Source organism: Podospora pseudocomata, chromosome 5 (assembly GCF_035222375.1).
Source record: "Podospora pseudocomata strain CBS 415.72m chromosome 5, whole genome shotgun sequence".
Classification (NCBI taxonomy): Eukaryota; Fungi; Ascomycota; class Sordariomycetes; order Sordariales; family Podosporaceae; genus Podospora; species Podospora pseudocomata.
The window spans coordinates 3,971,531-3,985,688 of NC_085889.1; the positions used below are offsets into that span (position 1 = coordinate 3,971,531).

General features: G+C 51.6%; 6 protein-coding genes across 6 annotated transcripts; 3 read left to right on the plus strand and 3 right to left on the minus strand.

Moving 5' to 3' along the window:
- Nucleotides 1–599: 599 nt before the first annotated feature.
- QC762_509759 (uncharacterized protein) lies at nucleotides 600–1,034 on the plus strand (the record flags this gene model as incomplete). The annotated part of the gene is made up of 1 exon (XM_062891384.1): nucleotides 600–1,034. One exon carries the CDS (start codon nucleotides 600–602, stop codon nucleotides 1,032–1,034), a length of 435 nt encoding a protein of 144 aa, XP_062742729.1.
- Nucleotides 1,035–1,437: 403 nt separating this feature from the next.
- Nucleotides 1,438–2,026, minus strand: QC762_509762 (uncharacterized protein; the record flags this gene model as incomplete). Its single annotated transcript, XM_062891385.1, has 2 exons — nucleotides 1,438–1,677; nucleotides 1,751–2,026. 2 exons carry the CDS (start codon nucleotides 2,024–2,026, stop codon nucleotides 1,438–1,440), a joined length of 516 nt encoding a protein of 171 aa, XP_062742730.1.
- A 3,053-nt stretch (nucleotides 2,027–5,079) lies between these two features.
- QC762_509765 (uncharacterized protein) lies at nucleotides 5,080–5,952 on the plus strand (the record flags this gene model as incomplete). The annotated part of the gene is made up of 1 exon (XM_062891386.1): nucleotides 5,080–5,952. The coding sequence occupies one exon, from the start codon at nucleotides 5,080–5,082 to the stop codon at nucleotides 5,950–5,952; it is 873 nt and encodes a 290-aa protein (XP_062742731.1).
- A 1,784-nt stretch (nucleotides 5,953–7,736) lies between these two features.
- On the minus strand, nucleotides 7,737–9,234 carry QC762_509770 (uncharacterized protein; the record flags this gene model as incomplete). The annotated part of the gene is made up of 2 exons (XM_062891387.1): nucleotides 7,737–8,916; nucleotides 8,975–9,234. 2 exons carry the CDS (start codon nucleotides 9,232–9,234, stop codon nucleotides 7,737–7,739), a joined length of 1,440 nt encoding a protein of 479 aa, XP_062742732.1.
- Nucleotides 9,235–9,677: 443 nt separating this feature from the next.
- Nucleotides 9,678–13,846, plus strand: QC762_509790 (uncharacterized protein; the record flags this gene model as incomplete). Its single annotated transcript, XM_062891389.1, is given in 3 exon segments — nucleotides 9,678–11,782; nucleotides 11,792–13,007; nucleotides 13,087–13,846. Coding segments are annotated over 2 exon segments (1,320 nt in total). The 5' UTR covers nucleotides 9,678–11,782; nucleotides 11,792–12,447.
- Nucleotides 9,806–11,308, minus strand: QC762_509780 (uncharacterized protein). Its single transcript, XM_062891388.1, has 2 exons — nucleotides 10,191–11,308; nucleotides 9,806–10,135 (listed from the first exon to the last, which is right to left on the minus strand). Exons 1-2 carry the CDS (start codon nucleotides 10,921–10,923, stop codon nucleotides 9,828–9,830), a joined length of 1,041 nt encoding a protein of 346 aa, XP_062742734.1. The 5' UTR covers nucleotides 10,924–11,308; the 3' UTR covers nucleotides 9,806–9,827.
- Nucleotides 13,847–14,158: the final 312 nt, after the last annotated feature.

Genomic DNA, 14,158 nt, shown 5'->3' on the forward strand with positions numbered 1-14,158 from the left:
TCGGGCGTAGTTCGAACTGAATCTCACCACGTTGATCATCTTTGACATATAGGTGATGATACGGGGAAAGAAAGCACGCCTCACGGCGGTGAGCTGATTTCTCATCTTTGCATCAAATGCATATCATGGAGGACTCAATCCGTGGGACGATGGCTCGAACGGGCAGGTCGACATTCTGACAGCGCCGCTTCTACTGAGATATTTTACAGCACGGAGACACGGAGTAATGAACATGGAGACATCGGCAGAACAGTCTTTCACGATGCTGACTGTGAATGAGACACACTCACCATCATAGTCCGTCGAACTTCCTTTTCCGGGCTTCCAGAGGCAGGCTGACTACAGCGGCAGAGATATGCCGGTCTTCGGAACAGGCTTGGAGTCCTCTCCTCTCGAAGTCACTAGATCCTAGCTTCTCAAGGTCCACGACATGAAAGCCACAGGTCAAGTCATGTTGTGACATCTATATCAAGGACGCTCTCTCCTCACTTTCGCTACCCCATTTTTTTATCATCATTCTCACCATCAGGAGTCCAAGCATACCAACAATAGTACTTTACCCACCACAAACAAACTCTTTGACCCCCAAACCCACCAAAATGTTCATCCCAACCAGCACACTCACCACCCTCGCGGTGGCCTTCCTCTCCCTCGCCTCCGCAGCCCCCACCACACCCGCCCCGGCCTCTCCCCTCGAGGTTGAAGCCCGTGAGATTGCTGCCCGCGCTAGAGGACAGTTCACTTGGTACAACACCGGCCTGGGCGCCTGCGGAAAGTGGAACAACGACGGTGAGCTCGTTGTTGCGCTTAACCGCCATGTATTTGATCCTCAGACCCCGAATGGGAACCCTAACAACAATCCTTTGTGTGGGAGGATGATTCGGGCTAGCTATAATGGGAAAACGGTTGATGTTAGGGTTGTGGATAGATGCCCTGGGTGCGCTGCTGGTGATTTGGACTTGAGCCCGACTGCGTTTCAAAGGTTGGCGTCGCTTGGTACAGGGAGGATTACGGGGGATTGGTGGTGGATTTGAGGAGTGGATATGTGGGGGAGAGGGGAGGTTGGGGTGAGATCTTGCAGGGAGAATGGTGATGGACGACGGGTGGTTCGGGTTGACTAGAGGATACTTTGTTTGTTACATTCGCTTCTTGGGGTGGGAGGTGTTTGATGGGGGAGATTGATGTGTGCGAGATTGAGCTGTTAGCATACCTGAAGGAGACCAGACTGGAGGTACATTTAGCTAGTACATTCGCTTATATTTATTTACATCTTTTTTTTAAACCTATGACTGCTTTGCTGTGCTTTTATCAGTGAATCCAAAGAAAGCCCGAATAGAGAGAGACTGCGAACAACAAAACGCTTGCAGGTACCTACGTGTAGGTAATGAGCCTACTGTGGCAAAGGTGAAGAACCATGAACCTTCCCCAAATCCTGTCTCATCTGATCCGTAAAAAGTTATAGATAACCTTCCTCAACTGCCTCTGCTTCGCATTTTTGCCCGCCACCGAATCTTCAGCCTTGAGCATAGTGAATGCGCGCCGTACAAAGGGCCCAACGTTGCTGTTCTCACCGACAGTCTCCGAGGAGAGAGCCCGGAAGATCCTCTTTATGCCCGCCGATCTTTTGAAGATCCTGAGGACCTCCGCGCCATCCTTCTGATCAAAGATTTCCCGCACCTTGATCGTATATGGCACAAGTGGCGCCTGTCCGGCAGCATACCTATGCTGTGGCAAAGGAGCTCCCGCTCACTTTCTTGACACTGCTGGCCCTGGAGATCTCGATGTCCTCTCCAGGCAGGATGAAATCCGATCTCTGGTGGAAATTGTCGCCCACAACGTTACCGCTCCGCGTCGCCGAGTTGATCTTGATGACACTGCTGAAGCCCACAGGGGAGAAGTTCTCAATAGGCAGGTTTCGGAGAGACCCAAACAACGCGGCCTTGTTCTTTTCAACAGCTTCCTTGATGAGCGCCTCAGGGTCGGGCTTGTGGGTGTCGTCATTCTTCATCTCGTACGTCCAGCCCATCGAGATGATAATCTACATTCTGATCAAGGGCTCATTGCAGAGCCTTGACGCAGGATGCGTTGAAAAACTTCTTGTCGGATTTCGTTTGGCTAGAGTTATTTAGACGGGCGTTCTAGAGCTCGGCACCTGGGAATATCTCGCGCACGCAGAGTGCCATCTCAGTTTCATGTTCGCGAGGCCGGACAGAGAACTCCACCTTGTCCAAGCGGATTGTCTTATGAGCCAGGTCTCCGAAGATAAATAACCTGGGTGTCATGGGGATATTATTGTTTGTATTCACAGTAACAGACGTTAGCATTGATTTGACTACCAACAAGTACGAGAATGGCTAATACTTACATTTCATATCGATGGGAAAGCCGCAGCAGGCGATGAATTCTTCTTTGCGCCCATTCAGCTGGCTATCGCAGCCGAGCATCGTGGGACGCACCGGAAAACAGATGAGCCTGATGAGATCCAACGACCCGAAGTAATTGACGACTTGTGCTTTGGGTTGCAACTGCAGGCCCGAGTTGACCGTGTGGTCCATGGGCGCATGGGGAAAGCCCATGACAGCAGTCCCGCCACCTTGGTAATGTTTGGGTTCCAGTTCCGGAGATTGGGAAGCAAACGGCGATTCAAAGATGCCGCCATCGCCATCGTTTCTGAGACGAAAAACAGCCCGGAAAGAGCAAACGGGAGGCAAAGGTTGTGACGCTCTGGCCAAACGGTGAGTTTACTCTCAGCAACCCATCTCGTTGCACGTTGAGGTCGTCTGCTGAGTTGGGTACAGTCCACCAAGGGAGGAGTCACGGTGCAGGATGAAGGCCAGATCACAGTTCTGGTGCATGACCAATATTAAGGTGCAGCAATAATCAGCTATGTTGTACCATTTCATTGTAGTTGCTGTGCTATGTAGTTGCATTGTTCTTCCAAATTCACCCTTTCCTGCTCAGCTGTTCCCTCTCTGAAGCCATCTGAAGCGAGCTGTCCACGTTTAACTTTCCGGAATGCCGCTACAAACGAGTTACTACTCCTGTCGCCGCCTATTGATCCCGCCCGCATCGCGCTGTCTTTTTCAGCATTCAGATTACAGACATTCTGCTTACCATGGCCATTCATTTTTCTTCCGAAAGCCTCGTGGGACACCGCTGTTTGCCACTGACATGACGACCCCGTGGACGGCACTGTTTGCCAGTGACGGCCGTTATATGCTTCGCCTTTTTCCCTTTCCACACCTTCATGACCCCAGCCGCCCAGCAGAGATTCGACCATCTGCGATTTTATCATCGATTACCACAGCTCATACATCATGTCTCGCATTCGAGACAATCAAGAAAAGACCTTTACGTTTGTGGACTACCTACCATGCCCATATCACTTGATATCTATGTGCGTGCTAGTCGCTCTCACAGGATGCTTCTGGTCGGTTTTTAAGATCAGCCATCCCAGAGCGCCCTCTCGCCGCTAGTAGAAACCAGCCGTGGCTTGATTCCAGAGGCAGCATTGGTTGAATACAGCATTCTCGATCACGACGTGGATGAGAGCGTCCTCTCCGACAACGACCAATACCTACTGTCGGATTTGATGAGAAAAGAGGCTGAATTGCTTCTCGAGACAACCGACAGAGAGATCCTCCAAAGCAGTGGAACCAAACATGGCAGTTACAGAGGGGAGTTACTGTATGCGGGATGGGGGCTTGGGGGCCTGGTTGTGAAGCAGGTATGTCCGCGTTAGGCCCTCACTCGTCTTCGTCGATGCGCCGCACATGTGAACAGCTCAAGACTGGTGCGAAAAGTGGCTATTACGTCTGATAAAGACAGCGCCTTCTGGAGTTCTGCAAGAAAGAGTTGACAGAGTACTCTCTGGACTCGCCAGCCATGTCTCTGATCTCCCTGATTCGTTTCTCAAGCTCATGTTCAAGTACTGCGTTCTCAACGTGTCATCTGAATGTGGGCAACAAGACCGAGTGCACAATCAAGCAAAAGGCGCCCGCGGGGCCAGTAGTGCTCCAAGGATACCAGGCATGCGTTTTCCTTGGATCGAGGATGTCAAGATCCAAGACCCTTTCGTGGGTCACTTGCCGAGTTTGGACCTCTTGAGAAAATGCTTCGGGCCTGACGACAAACTCATCGGTATCCCACACAGGGACGGAAGACCTCCACTCCACCATGCCGTTGTCAACTCTCTTACATTATTGGACGAGTACATGCATAGCGTCTGCCACACATTTGGCGTCAACAGGCGTTCTCAACTGGTAGAGGTCTTTACCAGTTCTGACACGAGCGGTCTTCCCCCTCTGCACTTGGCAGCTCAAGAAGACTGTTACGAAGCTACACGGATTATTCTGTATTATGCCACCCGCTTCGACATCCTTGAGGCTCTATTGTTGGCCAGAGACAACAGACAACACATTGCGCTGCATCACGCAATACGAAACGGGCAGAAGGAAGTTTTCAGGCTTCTGCATGGAGCGAGAATCAAGGGGCACACCTCGCCATGTACTCATTGATACCCCTTGCCAGACAATCTAGACGGATACGCCACCCCGGAGGATCTGTCTGCAAAACTAGGACAGCTTGATATACTCGAAATTCTCTAGCCTACAGCAATAGATCTGACACAGTCTCTGCTCTCAGCGGCTGCTAGCGTAGACCAGTTGCTGACTGTGAGAGACTTGCTTAACCACGGCCTCAATCCGAAAAAGGCGTCCGAAAATGGTAAAGATACACCTCTAGGCTTAGCAGCGGCTGGTGGATTCCTCCCGGTGGTCCGACCTTTGTTAGACAACAAAGCAGATAGCAACCTTGCAAATGGGGATCGGAATTCACCCCTCTACCTCGCCGTCGAAAATGAGAGGCGAGAAGTTGTCCAGGTTCTCTTGGACTATCACAATCAACCACAAGACTCGAACTCGAGTTCTTCTAGCAGTCGGTGTGAAGACGAACATGAAGCCAGTTACTTCAACCACATCATAGTCGATGCGCCCGACATTTTAAGACTCACACCTCTTCCTGTGGCAGCGTCTCAAGGCAACACGCACTTCGCCAGCCTGTTGATCAAGTTTGGAGCCAATGTTAACGCCAAAATCTCCTGTACTCAAAACCCCTCTGCATCTGGCGGCCGAGAATGACAAACTGGAAGCTGCGCATCTTTTGGTTTGCCAGGGAGCTAATACTTTAGTTCAGGATAAATGTGGGCGGTGTCCCACTGAGTATGCAATCATGAGAGGCCATACAGACATGTTCGAGCTTTTTATTGAGGACACTGGCGACACTAGATATACTGGCGCACTACCACAACGCGATTTCGTCACTTCTGTTCAGTGCTCGGCTGTCGACATCGTCAGGTGCATCCTTGATCGACTCCCACGTATCGAGAATAGCTCTGGGGGCGTTGACTCCTTTCTGCACATCGCCGCGCGTGACTCGAACGGCGAGATAATCAAGCTCTTGCGCGACCGCCTCCCAGGACTTGACACAAACCACGCAGGGGTCAAAGGAACGACGCCCATCCACGATGCCGTCGCTCATAAAAATGTGGAAGCCCTGCAGCCGCTGCTGAAAGCCAACCCGGATCTGGAGAAGACTGATGACGATGGTAAAACGCCGTTGCTTCTATCTGTCCGCAAGGGTATGTCTCCAGGCATCTGCAGGCTCCCTCTTAATGCAGGGGCTGCCAAGCTACTTCTGGAGCATGGGGCCCAGGTTAACAATCCAGGAAAGACAATGGCCCAAAGCCAGCATTACAAAGCTGCGTATACAGGAAACTCCAGAACTGTTGAGGTCCTGCAGAGCTTCAAGGCGGAAGTCAACTGGCACAACTCCCAAATCGTGGTCAAGCCTCCACGCAGCAATGATAACCTCGCCATTTGCCAAAGCCTGGAGTGGCCAATGAGATCTTTCTCCACAGCTTGTGGATGTGAAGTGCTTTGTAAGAAGAGATGAATGGCCCTTTATTATTGGGATGTAGGGACAAACCAGGTAGGTGTTTGGATCTTGGTCAATGTAATATGCATACCTACTCAGGTGGTGTTATTTGATGGTAATTACGGCGCAAGTATAAATATGGCTTACCGTTCCTCTCCCCATTTTGTTACCTTGGAATGGTGGAATATGTAGTTATAACACCGTAGTTCTTCTGGTTAAACTCTCGCTCAGCTAGAAACAGGCAAAGAGTTTCAATGACTACTGGAAAAGTTGTCGTGCTGCTTAGCATGATATGATGGCCACAGCTAGGGTACAGTTGAGTTACCGCGGCGGTGCGTCATAATGTAGCAACCAGAGAAGGGAGTATGGCGGTGCTTGGCTTTAGTCAGAGACACCATCGCATTGCTCTTGGTGACAGAACACGAAGAGACATCATGTTAATGACAGAAGAAAAAACACCAAGGGAAACCCCGGGCACTCAACATCAAAAATAAGCTTAGGGACGGGGGAGACTTGCAAAGCCCCGAGCGAGGGTGGCGTTTTTTTGGAGCCCTCAAGAAGGCACATCCGTGGCCTCAATTATTTAACCCAGAAACAGAAAAAGCCTGGACTAATGCTATCCATTGGTCAGATGATGGACAAAAATAGCTTTAGTTAATTCTAACCCCTACTAACATGATGGACAAAAAGCGCTGGGATTCAAGAGAGAAAAGTCTGAGATTAGATACTGAATAGGCTCAGATCATCCAAATAATTTACTCTATAGATAAGAAAAGTCCCAGACTAAATACGTAGACAGAAGGATGCCTGAGGATTTAAGTACCGCCATCAAGCTGGCAGCAAACCTAGTCTACGTATGATGGTAGATGCTTGATAGCGAACGACCCGTGCAACATGGCAGGTTGTGGGATACCGGATTCATTATACAGGTAACCGACCGAAGCTTTCCATCCTGGACACGCAGAGATGGAAAGAACGGCAAATCCCAATTTCATCGACGCAGAATTCACCAAACCCGGCGATCGCCCACGGGGCACATTTTCCCAGTCATCGACCAACTACACACCTACACATTCCCAACAACACACGCGATCATGGGCAACTTGCAGTCAAAGCTGTGCGGCTCCGACGAGCGATCAGAGGTGGTCGACCTCTGGCTTTGGAAGATACCCTACAGCAAAAGGCAGCATTGCCTTTATTATTTCGAGAGACAGCTTGTCGAATTCTGCGGTAGTAGGGCAGACTTCGACATGTTGGTAGGTCTTTTCACATCTACCACTCGTGCCGTTCCTACCTTGTCAGAATAAGTAGCACTTGCTTACTGCTGTTTCGAAGATTTTCTACCCACCTACACACCTGTGGATGAGAGATGGCACAAAGCTGGTTCCCACATCTATGAGATTGCGGATTGTGTTGAGGGGCTTCTCTATGGGAGAGGTATGTACGCCTTCATGTAGTCACGCAGGAACGAATCACAATGCTGCTAACACAAACTTGCGCTCTCTAAAACAGCGAGAGATATTCAAGCTGAAGGATGAGAATCACCAGTACTGTCTCGAAAAGAGAGAGCTCCGAGAGAACGACGAGCTGCTAGACTTCCCAGCACCTCCCCAAGACCACCGGGTTGAGGAAGGGTTTTTTTGGTCGTCAAAGCTGTACCCAGCTCGTTCCTAAGGATGTTGTGAAGCAGTTTCGGTTTCGGTTTCAGCCAAGACTTTAATAATCACAAACGAACACACGTTTAACGGCAGAAAAGTCTCAAAGCACTGATCATACTATTAGAAGCTCATCTAATAAAAATGTCAATCCCTCCTCCATCGCGAGCCAAGCAAACTAAAGGCCCCAGACCCCCTCCCCTTCCCCTTCCCAAATCCCTTCCCCCACCCCTTCCCCCTCTTCCCCTTCCCCTTAACCCACTCCCCACCTCTCCCCGTCTTCAACTCCCCAAACCCAACCTCCATCTCCCTCCCATTCCAAACAGTATAATACCCCTTCAACACCGGTGTCCCCAAAACCCACGCCAGCCTCCCCCTAATCGGCTCCCTCGCCGTCTGCGTCGGGCTGACAAACACCGCTTGACAGATCCCGGGCCTAGAGTCATCAAACACCCCCAGGTTAAAAGCCCCCTTCACCAACCCCACCTCCACCGACCTCTCCCCAGTCCCAACCGTAAAAGTGATATCTTCCGTCCACGCGATCTCATCCAACACCTCACACGGCCCTCCCCAACTCCCAAGATTATCCAGCGGCCCAATCTCAGGCGAGAGAAAATTGTAGATTTGCGCCGCGGTGGTGAAATCAGGCGTGAGAATAATCGCCGACCCCGTGTCCAGCAGCGTGACGTCGTCACGGATTGCAGAACTGGTGTTGCTCAGGAGGTACTGGTTGTTGACTCTAACCGCTCCCAACCCCGCAACCCAACTCGCCCTCATAATCGAAAGCTGAACATCGAGGCCGATGGTGCGGACGGTAGAAGGGTAATACAACCTTGCATCCGTCCCCCCAACCGTCAACTGCGGTTTTGGCCCCAACAGATAAAACCCAAACTCAGGCCCAAGATTACCACCAGTGTTGTTGATCCAGTTCCAATACGCCGTCTCAAACTCCGCCGTCGTGTTACTCGCCTGGTCTGGCCAAAAGTCTGTCGGTAGAGGTCCGAGACCAAAGATGCCATCTGCTGGTTGGGTCGCCAAGCCAGAGGAGTAATAATCGCAAAGCAGAAACTGCTGGCCATAGCCAGTGATAGAAGGGAAGGAGATAGCGACCGTATCCGTAACAGCCGTGCAGTTCGCTCCCTGGGAGGTATTCGTCGGCCTCGTCCCCCCGCCCGCCGTCCCAAAAAACAGCTGCAGCGGAATCCCTGGACTGGAAGAAAACGTCGACGACAAAAAAGGGTTGAACAAGTTCTGCTCTGGGGAGCATGTCGTGCAATTGTCCCGCGGGAGGAGGAGGTAAGGGGAACCAGTGTCAAAGATGACTTTGCTGTGTGTTGGGCAGAAGTGTTAGCTGATATAACAGACCAGAACAAGAAGAAGCTTACAATCTCTGCGGGGGAGTCCCGACAGTAATCTCACCCGCCCACTGAAGATCAGTCTTTCCCCTTCGCCAGACTTCGAGAGGGATGTTGACTCCCGACGACCACGTCGACCCGACATCCTGCTGCGCTTCATTCCCTCCAAGCCCGGGGATTCTCCCAGGGAACCTGTAGATCTCGTATGGCTCGCGGCGGTCGATGGACAGAGCTGATCCAGCAGCTACACAGAGCGCCGCGCTGGCGGTGAGTGAGAAGGGAAGCTTCATGATACTGAGTGTTGGGCGAGGGGTATCTCGATCTTGAACGTAAAATGAGTGTCGTGGAAGCTGAAGCTCGTATCTCGTGAAGCATCCAAGCGGTTTGTGACGGTTCAAAGATCGCAAGAAAAAAAGAAGAAAAAGCAGGAAAATATCCTCTTAAAGAAGATCCCATCATCAAATATCATAGCAATGAAGCCATGTACAATTGTTTGTTGTTGACAATCCTTGGTGTGTCTCATCCATCAACCTTGTGTTACGATTGTCTACCCCTGAGAGGATAATACCAAGATGTGAGACCCACCTGAATGCCAGGCACACGCTGCCAACAATCAGCATCATGGCGACCCGACAGAGCGGAACAATCCCAAGTAGCTTAGTATTATGCTCGGTCATCCGATCTGTCAAAAAATTCCAGCCCTTCTAGAAGAGGCTTGCGGAAGCAGGAGCAAGGGACAGTAGGCGATGGCGCAGGCAGGTCATCCAAGTGATCAAAATTATCAATTATGACGACATCAAATATCCAAAGAGCCATGTACACGTCGTCCCTGGTATTCTCCAAAACGCACGCAGACAAAAATAAATACCACAAGCCACCATTGTCATCTTTGCCCTTCCACAGGACCACGCATCGGCCCAGTCGTCGCAAGTTCAGTCGGTACATTATGCCCCATCCTAAAAGCCGTCGAGTCAGTCGCTGACAACTCCGCCATATTCGGGCTCGGCCCCATCGGCGGGGACTGGTGATAGTAGGTAGGCGTCTGCGAGAACTCCGAGACGGTTCGGCTGTGGCCGTGCGGTTGGTATGCTTGGAATGAGTGGTGTGGATCATATGGCGAAGGTGATCCTCCAAGCCCTGCTTGCTTGGGCGGGTGACCGAATCCAGGGAAGGAATTTTGCAGATAAGGAGCTGAATGCTCGTCAGCTTTGAAAACGGGAGAAGTTGGGAAGGGACGTTGACTTACTGCTCTCGGGGCTGCTGAAGGTCGAGGTCACGGTTGGCTCATAGCCGACAGGTTTGAAGGTTGGAGTTGGCTGATAGCCACCTGCCTCTGTCACGAATGGTCTGATGTGGTTTTCTTGACTCTGTCGTACATTGCGTCGCCATCTCCAGAGAAGGAAGGCAATGACGGCGAGGAAAAGGACAGCAGCTCCTGCCGCTATGCCCCCGATTGCTGCCGGGGGAAGGCCACTGTTTGAGCTTGGCGTGGTGGTTGAGAGCTCTGGTCGCGGATCAACGCCCGTGGTTGGAGTTGGTGTGGCGGTTGGTGTGCTTTGAGTTGTCGAGGTCGGCTCAATGCTAGTGGTCGTGGGTGAAGCTCCAACGAAGATTTGGCGATTATCCGGGTCAGGACTGAGGCGGGCAGCAACAAGCCGGTCGGTCGGGCACGATCCTCTATGACATGGGTTTATCTTGCAACAACCCAAGAAGGGTGGTGTGTTGCCAGCACAGGTCCACCACAATGCGCTCGAATCCAAACTGTCGCATTCCTGGGCTGGAAGATCAAGGTAGCTGTCCTTGGAGAAGGATGCTGGCCGAAGGTTTTCTGGAGGACACGTTCCCGGTTCTCTCTGATACCCAGTGGTGCACGGGTTGATGGTGCAGCAGCCGATGAACTCAGTCTTCTTTCCAAGACACACATAAAAGCTGCCACCACTGGGGCAACTCGCGCCGAGGGAAGGAGGGATGTTTGCCATGTCTGAGATAGCAACGTTCAGAGATCAAAACAAAGATGAAAGGGGAGACTGACAGAGCACCAAAGTCGCACATTGTCCACGAAAGAAAAGAGGGGCGAACACAGCAGAATATCAATCCCAGACCTCATCCACTATCGTTAACCAGGCTGTAGAGCCTGCAGCTGACACAATGAGAAAGCTACAGTATGCACCCTTACCCGCTCTGGACATGGAGCCCTGCCAGTGAATCTCAACACCAACATCGATAGCTGCAAGCCCACCGCACACCCACTATGCAGCCGGATACTTCATAGCCACAATGTGCCATGTTCGTGTTGAGCTTCATCAACTAGCTACATGACGTCAATCCCACCTTTCCTTTTGCCTCCATGAGTTGCATTGCCTCAGTGTCGACCATGTTTCGTTCCGTTTATTTGTTTCATCGTCTTGAAACTCAAAGGGCACTTTTCAAGAACCACACTCTTGGCAATAATAGCACTTTCATGAGCCGGCGAGGGTCCAGACCGCTACGGCAATCTCCAATCCCCTAGCGGATGAGGCTGAACTAGCCCCTGCCCCAGCAAAGAAGAAGAAAGAACCACACCAGGTCCCGATAATCCCAAATAAGCACTTAGACTCCAGACAGTGTCCGCCCAGAGCGCCACTCTCCCTCATCATCCTAGTTGGCAAAATGAGAGGCGCGAAGAAAGAGCTGGCAGAAAGCCAAGGTTTTTGGCAATCGTATTTGACAACAGGCATCTGCAACTCTGAATTAAAATAACAAGTGAAACATTTCTGCCTCAGTCAACCACTGGTGCCAAGTTGTGATGGGGTGCTGCAGCCGGGCGGGGTTTGCATGGTGGTGGTGGTGGTGGTGGTGGTGGTGGTGGGAGACAAACAGCCTAGTAAAAGATGGCGTCGGGACCAAGACAAGGCTGGCACAAAATGGTCTGGGCATTTGAGCTTGGGTTGTCGGATGGAGTTGGTTGAGTTTGGGGGCCGGGAAGGAAGGGCGGACCGAGGGTTTGATCCGAGTGGTCGGGATTGAGGAGGGACGAGGGTTGTGGTACTGGCGATGAAAGTGAGGGTTTGGTGATGGTGTTGCTGCGCTGTGTTTGGTGGTGGATGTGGGTTGCGGTCTCGTTTCGACTGGAGGGATGTTGGATGCCGAGCACAAAGTCAAAAGGCATGAGAACTCTGCAGGAGCAAGACTTGGGGATATAAGTGCCTGGTTTGGAAGACTTAGCACCAGCCGAAACAACAGGGAGTAAGCTTGGGCTGTTTGGTCCAGTGGTATGGCTACGGCACCACTTCGATCCAAACTGAGAGAGACTAGGCAACACCGTGAGCCTGAGAACCCTGGACGACGGGAACGCCCCGAGTTCAACTCCCAGCAGGTGGTCGGGCACGGAACTCTTTTGCATTTTTTTCTTCCAACACCAAACTGACATTTTGCCCTCTGCGATCCAATTTTTGATCACCATCCACCATCTAAGCCTCCTTCCGTGACGACTTGGGTCTTTAGGGCTCGATCGTGGTCAATGGATGGCCAAGCAGGCTTTTGACGGCAAACATCACCTTGTCCTACGACTCTGTTTTGTATGGCAGTCAAGTTGTCTCGCCCACTGCCAATCCCAGCTTTGCACCCGAGATCAACTATATATGACTCACCACCTTCCTTCCCGGCGTGACTGGCAAACACGATTTGAAGTTCAGGATATGAGGTGTTTATGGGACTTGCCGCCGCTTGCGACGCCGGTGCCAGGAGGTAACGGTGACAGTCGCACGCCAGCTCAGCAGTCACACTGCTCGATGCATGGAACAAAGATGGAATGGGGCCGTCGTCAACTCAAGGCAATAGGACGACGACGCATCATTTCTCGGCCCAGGCATAACTACCTTGAATTGCCTACAACGGGTGGGAATCGTCCAACTTCGTCGCTATTGATGATGGCCTTCACACGTGTACGCACCATGATGCTGTTGCTTCTCAGCAACAGCAGCACCGTCTGCCATGCAATACCATCTCCAAACCTCAAAATCCAAACCTATATTACGCACCATAGTGGCAATACGGATGAGGTGCTGAATGTCCCCTTGTACCGGTACGTCGTAACCCCAAAATCTCCGCAAATTGTTTTTTCCCACCCCAAACTGTTCCTAAGAAAGTGTCTCGCGTGCCAGGACCACAGTCACAAATGCCATGATAGCCTCGGGGCCGAACTCCCAGTCTGCCCGAGAGAGTAACAGCAATATGTCGTGCTTCTCCCTCGGTTACGGTCTTTCAGCTCGAGACTGCGAGTACATGGCGTCAATCGGCATGTTCGACCAAGGCCGGAACGCCATCTACAACAACGGCAAGATGTGGATTGGGCGGGACGGGCCGAATACCTTCACCTTCATCAACGGTGCTGGGGTGCCGATCATTCTCGTCATGTGGTACGCTTTCAACAAGGACAACACTTCCAGTTTCATGAATATCCGCCGTCCCGAGATCACGTACTCACTCCCCGAGACCGGAAGCGCAGTCGAGATCTCTGCTGCGAATGAGGTGCCGGGGGGTTGGTCGATGATTTACAACTACTCTACTCCGCTGAGCGAGTATGGGCAGATCAGGAACACGTTCGGGGAGTTCAGCACGGGCGATTACGCCACGGTTGATGTGTCGAGGTTGGTGAATATGGCGGGAAACTCGGTGACCGTTAGAGTGTTTGGCCACCAGCCTGTCGACACCACTCTACAGCCTGTATGCGTCACTGATATGCGCACTTGCGCGTATGTGTGCACCAGCAAGAGTGTGGGATCGTGCGGAGCGACGGGGAGTTATCAGTTGGTGAACTGTGGCGGACCCAACGCAGTGGAGGGGGTTGATGAACACGGGAATCCCACCGGCGGTTGTCAGGGGTGGACGAATGGGGGGCATATCGAAGTTATTTTCCTTTGAGTTTTGGGGATTTGGACGGGAATCGGCGGCTGTTTGTTGGGGGAAAAAAAAACCAGAACGAGGGTTGAGAGTGGGGCGTTGAAAGGGAAATTTGACAATGTTTGATTTCTACTCTCATTATATTCGATACGAATAACCAAAACAATGGACTGGGGTAAGAGCCACAGCCTGGAAATGACTGCTCATGAAAAGTGAAGGGATTCCGAAGTTGCCTTGTGGTTGGCAGTGGATCATCAGATCGCAGGGGCCTGTAGGGCGATTGATAAGCTGTGTGGCTGTTATCAGATGGTCGCACAATGCCCCACTTCGCGA